Source organism: Quercus lobata, chromosome 10 (genome assembly GCF_001633185.2).
Source record: "Quercus lobata isolate SW786 chromosome 10, ValleyOak3.0 Primary Assembly, whole genome shotgun sequence".
Lineage (NCBI taxonomy): Eukaryota > Viridiplantae > Streptophyta > Magnoliopsida > Fagales > Fagaceae > Quercus > Quercus lobata.
This window is the reverse complement of record NC_044913.1, coordinates 21,138,038-21,149,883: the sequence shown is the minus strand read 5'-3', so window position 1 is coordinate 21,149,883 and position 11,846 is coordinate 21,138,038. Positions and strand designations below refer to the sequence as shown.

The window sequence follows — 11,846 nt, the reverse complement described above, 5'->3', positions numbered from 1 at the left end:
ATATGTCAGTAAATGTTTTCTTCCTCTTTCCATAATAATAGTAATTAATATTTGTGTAAATGTCATATTTACAGATGCAAGTGAAAGTAGTATTATAATAATGAACAATTTTAGGTTGAATCACCACTATTGAATCCACAGGGGTTATTCGGCACAGATTGAGAAACATACAAACAGAAAAATGATTTTAACTTAGATTATCACATGTAGGAGACAACTTCTTTTTTGGAAATACTTATCTTGGTATTCTGGAGGTTGTAATTATTACAATTACATTCATATGTGATTTGTTAATATCTTATTCCAACAATTATGCTTAAAATATTCCAAACATATCACATTAAGTTATGCTTCATTTAGTGTTATTATTTAGAAAATTGAAAGTATAGGTTACTCTTGATGTAGTGTTATATATATGTTCTATGAAAATGTAAGCATAGTTGGGTATGTTTGTTCTTTACAAATCACCTATAGGTCTCAAATCACCTATGAATCTAATTTGACGGTTTACTGGCTATGCATTACCAAATGCTGTTGTAGGTCAGATATTGTTTATCTTGTATAGCAATGGATAAAAGTTGGATGAAGAAGCGGAGGGGTTCAATGGAATATATTGAAGGTGTACTTAAATTTGTGGAATTTGCATCAAAACATGCAAGCGATGGGAAAATCTTTTGTCTTTGTACCAAATGTGTGAATATGAATTTGGTACTGCTAGGGGTGGCACGTGAACATCTCTGGAGTAAGGGGATGCTTTAAAATTACAAACATTGGAAATGGCATAAGGAATCGGCGGCTGCGCCAACGGCCACTGAATGTGGGAGTAGTCATGTGCAAGACTCTCTAGAACAATATGGTGACTTTCGTGGGATGTTGCATGATTTGTGCCCCACGCATGGAATGCCACCCGAACCAACGGACGAAGGTGAAACTGTGCAACAACCGGCTCAAGGTCTAAATGATGGAGCACAAAAGTTTTACAAAATGATAGATGATGTGGACAAACCTTTATATGCTGGGTGTACAAAATTTAGCATATTCTCAGCCATCATTGTGTTGTTCCAGTTGAAGACTCTTTGTAGTTGGATGAACAAGTCATTTACAATGTTGCTTCAACTCTTGATGGATATGCTCCCTTCTAACACTAAGTTGCCAAAGGACCATTATGAGGCTAAGAAGATAGTCCGAGATTTGGGTTTGGGTTATGAGAAGATCCATGCTTGTCCCAATGATTGTATGCTATTTTGGAAGGAGAATGTTAAACTTAAGGCGTGTCCTTGTTGCGAAGAAAGTAGGTGGAAAACGAATGAGGCATCTATTACAAGTAATAATGCCTCATCTAGTAAGGGAAAGAAGAAAGCTACAAAGATCCTATGATGGTTCCTCTTAAAGCCAAGATTGTAGCGACTGTTTTTGTCACCCAACCTGGCTAGTTCTATGAAATAGCATGCTAATGGTCGTACAGATGACGGGGTAATACGGCATCCTGTTGACTCGGATGCATGGAAAATGTTTGACACTACGCATTTACAGTTCTCGTCTGGGCCTCGTAATGTCAGACTTGGATTAGCTGCAGATGGGTTCAACCCCTTCGGAATATTGAGTACTACTCACAGCACTTGGCCTGTCGTGCTAGTCCCTTACAATCTCCCGCCTTGGTTGTGCATGAAACGGTCATCTTTGATTCTATCACTAGTTATTCCTAGTCCTAAATCGCTAGGGATTGCGATAGATGTGTACTTGCAACCCTTAGTAGAAGAACTGAGGGAATTATGGGATGTTGGAGTAGAAGCGTACGATGCATCTTCAAAAAATGTATTCCAATTGCGTGCAGCATTGATGTGGACCGTACATGATTTTCCTGCATACATAGATGTGTCGAGTTGGAGTACGAAGGGTAAGTTTGCGTGTCCATGTTATGCCTTAGAGACCGACTCAAGATTTTTAAAAAATGGCTGCAAATTCTGTTACATGGGACATAGGCGATGGTTGGATAGTGACCACGAATTTCGGAAAGAAGATACTTTATTTGATGGATCTACTGATATGCGAGTGGCTCCTGTGCCACTAGTTGCGTCAGACATAATTGTGGACACTGAAAGTTTACTTACACGTTGTCTGGGAAAGAAATGTCGAGAAAAATACAACAAAAGAAAGAGACGTGAGGCAAACCAGTGTGTTTGGAAGAAGAGAAGTATTTTTTTCACATTGCCTTATTGGAAGGATCACAAGTTACGACACAATCTTGATGTGATGCATATAGAGAAGAATGTGATGGACAATATACTTGGCACTTTGCTGAATGTGAAGGACTGGACAAAGGACAATTACAAGGCATGCCTTGACTTGGCGGAAATGGGAATAAGGAGAGAACTCCACCTACAGCGAAAAGGTGATGATAAGTATATGATACCGCCCGTGTGTTTTCATATGACTGCATTGGAGAAAGATGGTTTCTTGCAAGTTTTGCGAGACGTAAAAGTGCCCGATGGATATGCTTCCAACATCTCACGCCGTGTCAACCTTAAAGAACGTAAGATTTCTGGTTTAAAGAGTCACGATAATCACATCCTGATGCAACAACTCCTTCCAATTGCTTTACGAGGATCTTTGCCATCGCACGTTATTAGGCCTTTGATAAAGTTAGCTTGTTTCTTTAGGAAAATTTGTTTGAAAACTCTTACGGTGTTTGATATTGCGAGTGCTGAGGCAGAAATTGTAGTGACGTGTGAATTGGAAAAGATATTTCCTCCATCTTTCTTCACTGTGATGGTACATTTGGTCATGCACTTGGCTACTGAAGCCAAGATTGGTGGTTCAGTTCAGTACCGTTGGATGTACCCCATTGAGCAGTAAGTCGTAGGTAATACATGTACAGTATGAGGTTTCATGTGTGCTTTGTAATAGCTAGTGTCAATTACTAACCTTGTTATGTGCATTATACGTACCTCTCACGCCTTAAGTCTTACGTAAGAAATAGGGCTACTCCAGAAGGGTGTATTGCTGAAGGATACATAGTGGAGGAATGTTTAACGTTTTGTTCACGGTATATGGAAGGAATTGAAACTATATTCTCACAACCCACAAGGACGATGGAGGAGTCAACAGGGGCGGTTTCAAGGGTGGCACTAGACAATAGGGAGTTGACCCAAGCTCATCGCTATGTGCTATTCAATTCTGAGAACATTTACCAGTTTCGTGAGTAAGTACTATGGACATCAATATAATTGCACGACAATCCAATGTGCACTATGTGTATTAACACTAATACAATTGCCATCTCATGTAGGATGCACAAAAGTTTAACGAAGGACGAACTTCAAAAGGGCCACTGTCGTATATCCAATGCTACTATTCTTAACCTTGCAACTTTCCCATAAGTAGAATGACGGTACTAATTAGACTCAGTTAATTTGTTTGATTATAGTAGGTGATGTCAATGACTGCTGCTGATAGGGAAAGAACTGGACTTACTGATACACTTATCACGCTTTCCAAAGGGCCATATACTTCAGTAAATTAGCTGAAACATTATGTTATAAATGGGTTAAAATTTAGGAGTTCGAATGTCGAGGGAAATAGAAAAACGCAAAATAGTGGAGTTAGTGTTGCCACTGAAGGTGGCAATACGTACTATGGTGTGTTGACAGATATTATTAAGTTGAATTATTCTGGCAATATCAAACATGTGTTATTTAAGTGTAAATGAGTTGATGATCAAAATAGGAGGGGATATAAGACTGATAAGTTTGGGTTTCCTATGGTGAATTATACTCATTCCGTACGTGGTGGGGAGGAAATGGTGCATGAACCATATGTCTTGGCGTCTCAAGCTACACAAGTTTTTTATGTTGAAGATGAAAGGCACAAAGATTGGTATGTCGTCGTTAAAACGAAAGCTAGATATGTATTTGATACAAGTATTGGGCCCCATTGTGATGAGGATGACACAGATGAGTTTCTTGAGAACATCCCGTACTCTCTCACTAGTCTTGATGTTGGTAGGGATGACCTTCGTTGGGGTCGAGATGATGTGGAGGGATTGACAATTGATGCCTCTATCATTGGCCCAAGAGATCTTCATGAAATGGACGACTTGGATGAGTGTGAGTTCATTGATGATGAGTTCAACGATGAAGATGACAACGAAGTCAATTATAGTGATGATGAGTAGTGTAATAGGATACTGCTGTTGTATGCGTAATTATGTTATAGTTATTATTGAAATTATAAGTTCTCATTTGTAAAGGCATATTGCATGCAAAGTTTGACAATGTTGCATATATATGTGGAAACTGTTATTTTGTCAAAACTGTTAAGAAATAAAAGTTTGAACATATAATCACTAATAGCATAGAGGTATCTTTCTGGTTCGTTCAGGGCTCTGCAGTCACTATGACTCTGGGTATGCCTTGAAAAGCACAACCTAGAAGGATCTAGATGTTTCAAAGGGTTGTTATTGTGAATTCCTCCCTATGAGTCTATGACCCTATCCTCTTTCACAATTTGCCTACGGATGTCAATTTGTAATTGGATTTTAGGACTTATACATAAAAGTCTATTGGCACTTGCTAGAATAAAAATTTAGGTTCACCAAACATAAGATGACACTTAAATATATATGATATGGATTTGGATTAATCCATACCATCATTCTCCTTCAATATTTTTTTCCTTTTTAAAAAAAATTATCTTTTACTCAACTTGTTCACGGCACCCCCAATATGGTATATACAATGCGAATATATACTAATATATAGAATGTGGATATATATTATTTCTTTATTTTTTTATTTTTTATTTTTTGATGAAAGACGATTACATTAAAACATAAGCAATTACAAAAGGGGTAGGACACAACCCCTTTTCATTTAAAATGAGATGATCTATTTCTTACATGTTAAAGTTGTGATGAGAGAGAGAGAGAGAGAGAGAGAGAGAGAGAGAGTTTAATGTGATTAGGCCTATGACAAAAGTTCTTGATGGCTACATATTTGTTGTTTAAGTATATTTCTTATAATAAACGTAATACATGGTTTATATACTAGGTTTAACCTTAGATGATTAACCAAAGACTAAGTGGAAGTTAGTGTGCTTGTTATATACGTACAATGCCATACATCAACTTACAATAGGTTTTAGACCTCTAAGACCAAAATATCTTTAACATTGCATTTTCAAATTTTATTAATTCACAGATTTAAAGTTGAATGTAGTATCATATTATTTAGTTAGTTGTTATTTGTTGGTATACAACATAAAGAGTAAAATTTAATAAGATAATAAATAAAAGAGTGAGAGGATTAAAAAATAATGATAGAGGACAAAATTGAAAATGGATCGATAATTCTCATGTTAATTTGAGATAGTAGAAAAGGAGAAGGATAGTGTGAAAAAGAAATAAATTATTTATTCATATTTGGACTCACTATTTAGAAAATAAGAGTATTCTCAAGTTAAATAGATGGAGTGTTCCCCATTAAGGTGTTCAAGAATGGAAGGTTTGATATAGCCTTAATGAAGAAAACTTAAGTCATGGCATGATGATGTATGTAGTATGTACATGATTTAATTGTGATTGAGCATGACTAATATGTGATTATGCTAACTCAAACAAAGTGGGAAGTGCAAAAATAATTTGAGTAGGAAATTAATAGGCTAAAATTAAACTTACTTCATTTACATAACAAAGTTGCTACAAACGAGACTAAATCTTTATCTATACTAAAAGAGAAAATTTTAGGGAAAAACAAACATGGTTTTGGTATGGGGTTGACTTGTCATTTTTTTTTTTTGAAATGAAGACTTTAGTTATACTTGTGTCTTTGTTATAGGATATATGTGTCCTCATGACTTAAGAATCGAATTGATACTGATATATAATTATCAGGTGAAACTGTTACTTCTTCATGTTGTTGCATATATATGTTATAACTGTTATTTTTTCGTATTGTTAAGAAATAATAGTTTCAACATACATAATTATCTTTAATATAGTTAACAATTATTCGCTGTGCTTGTTAACCATTTTTCCTCTTTGTGTTGTAAAAGGTGTTGGACGCAAGAATGGGGAGGAAATGTCAATTGCGACTTGTTTACGTTGGGCAAGGATCGTCACACTCACAACAACAGGTGGAGGCAGCTGATGAGGAAGCCCACATTTCTGAGGACGCAAGACCGGTGGCAACACCGGTGGCAAGTGATGATGATGAGACACTGGCTCCAGGTATTGGTCATGTTTTCGAATGTAAGATTTGATGTTTATTATTGGATGGTTGGATCAATTCTAATAGCTATAGGAATTCATTGGGTTCACATTTTTTAATATTGTAAGATTTATGTTTTGCAATTTCAATTATGAGTTGCTGGTTTACAAAAACTAATAATATAATTAAAATATCTAAATATATTCAGTATATTCTGCTGACTTTGGTCCGTTTGGTCCATTCATTTCCTTTGGGTCCAATTTGGTCGATTTTGGTCTATTCGATCCAATTTGGTCTGCTCAGTCCATTTATTTCTGCTTAGTCCATTTTGGTCCTACAGTGTCTACCTCAGTCCTTTAGGTCCACTATGGTTCATTCGATCACTTTGGTCCAATTTCATCCACTTTGGTCCACTCCGTCCACTTTCATCCATTTAGTGTACTTAAGAATGATCAAAGATAAGTTCGAGTTGAAATTATATATTCTAAATCCAAATTTATTAAGGATAAATGAAGGCAACCTAAACGAAGCATGGTTGCTCATCTTTTCAAAAGCTACGTAAGTGCATGCTTCTTTAAAGATGCTTCTTTATGAAATGTGTGGATTGTCGTTTCTTAATAGGTGAACAAGTTGACTGGTCGATTACTCACAGTGCCAATAGGCATCTAGGTTCATGAGGGGTAGTATGAAGAAGTCCCATACATTTATGAAGTCACGAAAATACATTATAATAGTCATTATAATTATAATGCAAGTCAACAAATGTTCTCAACAATTAACTTGTTCTAGTAGGGGAGGTATTGGTTGTTTGTGACCTCATACAATCCAAAGTCATTAGAATATGTTGTTGTTCCTAAATAATTGAAAGTTACACTTGCACAACAAGTGGGTTACATGAATGCGTGGGAGAAAGGCCTAAATTTACTCATGTTTTGTTTAAATGAAATTGTAAACCTTTTATTATTTAAGTTGGTAGATGCATAATTTTTGCGTGGTGTGATATTTTTCACTAGTTCTGAGCTTTGTTGAATTAGTCATAATATTGCTGGTCTTGTAGATACAGATGATTATGTTCAAACCCCAACACCAGTACAAAATCCAGCACCGGTACAAAATCCAACATCAGAAAATAGGCCTGGAAAACGTGGGAAAACAAAGTTGGCTGACATATGGGCAATGACTGGTGAGTACAAAATCCAGTTGCCGTTAAATGATGAAGGCCAACCAATTGACAATGATGGGTCTTTGTTCGTTCGGTGGTTGGGCTCGTTTTGCGAGAATGGCCTATTATGCCCGCTTTCGCCTGCTGGGTGGCCAAGCGTCCCTCAAAAGTTTAAAAATGATTGTTGGACGGAGATTGAGGTAGTATGAAAATGAAATATTAGTTATTTTTCTTTACAGTTGCTGTCCTAATTAAATGTCATATTCAGTCGTTGTTTTAATTAAAATACTACATTTTGCTAACTCCACTTTTGCATTTCAACAACGGTATATAATTGATCCCACTATTGTCAAACCACCCAATCAAATGGGATGGGCAATGAATCAGCTAGGAGAACTGAGGAGAAATCGCAAGACCAAGTTGAAGAAGGATCACAAAAAACTTGGGCTGTCACGTGAACAGGTATTGGCTAGTCAACTGCTTGGGGTTATCGCAGCGCACTGGAAAGAGATGGTTGACTATTGGTTCAATGACAAAACTGAGGTACTGCTACTTTCTTCGTCGATCTCATGTTCATGGTAATTTAGTCGAGAGATGTTTTGTTTTGTTTTTTTGATGGTACTGTGGTTGCAGACATTAAGTATCAAAAACAAGGCGAGTCGAGGTAAGCAGGAAGACATAGCAAGATGTGGGGCCAAAAGTCTTGCTCAAATTTTTGCTAAAATGGTAAGAAATAAACTTAGAATTCATAAATGCCTACATGATGTCCCCTGATATTTTGAGGTGCTATTTACCAAGTTAACCTCATTTCATATGTTTTAGGAATAAGGATAAGTTAGTTAAATTATAGGTTTTTTTGTAAGTAAAAAATGCAATACATAACTTTATGCATCATTTTAATATATAGAGATGACTTTGTTAATCCTCTTAATATATAGATATTAAGCGGCCACTTAAGGAGAGTAATTTCCATTCCTAACATGATCCCAGCCGAATTATGCATGTCTATAAATATTCAATATCACCCAAACATGATTAAATGCCAATCACACAAGCTTGCTATTCATTATAGCGACTAGAAGCATAAAAACAATGAAATAAAAAGGGATTTATAGAATAGGATTTAAAACTAAGGGGAAGCTTTGGAATTGATGAAGGATTATTTATTTGGAAATTATCTGAATTGATTTGGGAGAGAGTTTGGGTGATAATTTTATGGAATAGGAATAACAAATTTTCTCTTACATACCATTGAGTCATTGTCCTTTATATATATATATATATATATATATTTATATATATATATATTTTCTATGAAAGTCATGAGGTACAAATTATGCACAGTTGGTCAGTATGTAGTTCGTGAACACCATTTTGCTTGTTCTTGATACAAATGGGAAGTTTCTGTAACGTACTTTCTAAATTTACCAACTTTGGATCATTTTGTGCTATGATAAAAAGAAAACAGTGTTCCATAACATTTGGATTGCCTGTCTTTGTTTTATGTATGTACCAGAAGAGAAAGTCTAGCAAAGTTTGCTTGTGCACTAGTTCAACCTAGAATTTAAATTTTGATGCCCACTAGCTCACATGATAGATTATGCGTATGTGGTTTTTTTTATGGTGTTGGATTAGAAGGAATTAGCCAGTCTTACAGTAACTGCATTTTCTGAGTTAAATTTCATACAAGGTGACCTTTTATGTGAGATGTTATATATATTTGTAATATTTTAAAGCTGAATGTTACAGTTTTTCACCTAGTGTAGATCAAAGAAAAATTATGGTTGCCAAATATAAAATGGAGTCCTAGATCGTCAGTTCATAGAAACCATCATATGTCCCCTCAAAATCTTGACATGCTTATCTAGGATCTAATCGTAAACAACTCTTGTAGCTGCAACTTAGTAAAATATAGAGACCATAATCTCCACGTTTTCTAATTATCCAAGACAACTAAATTTAGTTTTAAATAAAATTCTATATGAGAAAAAGAAAGGAAATTCCTATAATTGACGTCATTGATGTTAAGGTGATCATTCATCCATTTGACTTCACACTGTTGCTATACACAAGCAAAAGCTTGTTTTCATTATAGCTAACTATTTAGGACAAATGGAACATGTGCCAAAGAAGATGTCAAGAAGGATAGTGATTCAAAAGGGAAGTTTTATATGTTTATTTTTTGTCATCCTTGGTGCACATATTTTCCAGCAAATCATCGAACATAACATTGGATTAGTTGCAAATCATAGAGAAACATGCCTAGTTTACTAAGTCCGAACATTTTAGATCACCCATGGGTAATTTGTGACAATTTGTGTGCAAAGTGAGCATCTCAATCTTATCTCAAATAGAGTGTTATTATAGAAAGTCTATGATGCCTATTTTCTACCTCTCCATGTCATTTTTATTTTTAATCTCTTCATTTAACAACCCCATGTGTATTTGGAAGGTAGCTAAATCCTCTCATTTTCTTACTACTCTCTCAGTTTTATCTTTATTTGACTAACTTTGCTATGTTATGACTATCTCATTGTGGGCTTGTGTTAATTGTGGCATAACAACATTAAATAATTAGTGTTTATTGTAATTATGTTTGTTCATCATGTAGGCAAAAGATAAAGGGGTGGCAGTCGAACGCGCGGATGTATTTCAAAAAGTATACCGTACCAAAGATGGGGTTGCTATTAGTGACCGTGTGCAAGATAAGATGGTAAGGACAATTTAATCGAATTGAATTTTAGTGTATTTTGTGTTTGTATTAATTATGGTGTGTAATATGTTGTTTGGTTCTTGTGGGAAAACAGGATAGGATGGCAGTACTTTTGAATGAACAGGACATACGACTACACGGAGAGATTGGTAATGGAATCCTCTGGTCCAACGACGATGCGTATGCTCGGGTGATGGGTCGTCCAGAGCGCCCAGGTCATGTACGTGGGGTAGGATTTGGAATCACCCCATTAGGAAGAAGTGCCAGAAATGCATCACAGTTTACCTCGACTAGTACTCTGTCGTCAAGCAGAACTCACGAAAGGATGTCAGAGTTGGAGACGAGTCATGAAGAGCTTAGGGAGGCACTAGCTCAATCTAGGGAGGAACTAGCAATTTGTAGGGGGGAAGTAGCTCAATCTGAGACGAGGCATAGGGAGAAACTAGCTCAATTTGAGGCAAGGCACCAAGCACAAATGGCCGAAATGATGGCGTCGATGAAAACCATGTTTGAGCAACTTAGCCAGGGGATGCGTGGTATAGGTCCTTCTTAGGTACTAAACAAATGATATTTAGCCAAAAACTTAATATCTTGCACATGCATTGTTATGTGATATTAATACGATGCCTTTAATATATTTTAGGGTGGCGGTGCTTGATGGGAATGAAACTGTGAATCCTGAGGTAAAACAAAATTTCTCTAAAAATTTCTCTACAAACAGTAGCCTGCATATATACATACCATGCTATGATGGATAAAATATGAATCTCAGTTGTCAGTACAGGAGGAAAGAAAACTTTCTGCTGGTGAATATGTTATAAAATCTCATAATGCAATTATATTAATGTAAGATAAGTTGATTCAAGATGCATTTCAAAGGTGTATATCAGTATCGCATTCTTATTTGTCACCTGAAACATGAAGAACACGGTTTCTTGGCATATTCACATCTAGATCTCCATGACTAGACACATGCAAAATACGTAATGTAAAGGAACAAAACAATTTAAATTATCAATGTCAATAATGTATTGCTGAACTTGATTGAATTCGAAGTTTTGACTAGGTTGTTTTAACGAATAGTTGAACTATTGCTTAGTCTTCCTCTCATGTTACTCTTTGTATTGTTTTTTTTTTTTTAAATCCAAATGAGCTCTCCCTCATAACATTATTCTCCCAAATTGCTCCATTGTGAGGCCTTTTGATACAAATGTGCATCTAAGCATTGTCGAATTACAATTTCGAATTCATGTTTAGAGTATTATGTATTGCAAGCAAAAATTTGACAGATTTAACTTGACAAAGAATAATTTGTGCAGTTTTACCATGAAGTGGACAAGAAAGCAAACTGGTTGCTGCCTGTGGCTGTTTGAGAGCAATTTAGAATGTAAAAAAAATCCTTCTGGTATATTTTTTGTGATGTACAAAAATCCTTGTGATGTAGGAATGGGAACTTGTTTATTTCCTTTGTGATGTTTATGGAACTTGTGATGTAGGAATGGGAACTTGTTTATTTTCCTTGTGATGTTTATGGAACTTGTGATCTTGGGATGTAATGATGTTTATGGAACTTGTTTATTTCCTTTGTGATGTTTATGGAACTTGTGATGTAGGAATGGGAACTTGTTTATTTCCCTTGTGATGTTTATGGAACTTGTGATGTTTATTATGGAACTTGTGATATTGGGATGTAATAAGTTGTGAAAGCAGGGAGTTGTTATGGAACTTGTGATTAATAGGAATTTGTTTATTTCCCTTGTGATGT

General features: G+C 35.7%; 1 protein-coding gene across 1 annotated transcript; it reads left to right on the top strand.

The window, feature by feature from the left end:
• Positions 1-7,734: 7,734 nt before the first annotated feature.
• Positions 7,735-10,634, top strand: LOC115964492. The gene is made up of 4 exons (XM_031083790.1): positions 7,735-7,911; positions 8,002-8,094; positions 9,980-10,081; positions 10,176-10,634. Exons 1-4 carry the CDS (start codon positions 7,735-7,737, stop codon positions 10,632-10,634), a joined length of 831 nt encoding a protein of 276 aa, XP_030939650.1.
• The last annotated feature ends 1,212 nt before the right edge of the window (positions 10,635-11,846 follow it).

Excerpts from the sequence above, each read along its gene's own strand:
- LOC115964492 (XM_031083790.1), top strand. The coding sequence starts at position 7,735 with ATGGGATGGGCAATGAATCAGCTAGGAGAACTGAGGAGAAATCGCAAG. Across the intron at positions 7,912-8,001 it reads GGTTCAATGACAAAACTGAG|ACATTAAGTATCAAAAACAA; the intron begins GTACTGCTACTT and ends CTGTGGTTGCAG. Across the intron at positions 10,082-10,175 it reads ACCGTGTGCAAGATAAGATG|GATAGGATGGCAGTACTTTT; the intron begins GTAAGGACAATT and ends GTGGGAAAACAG.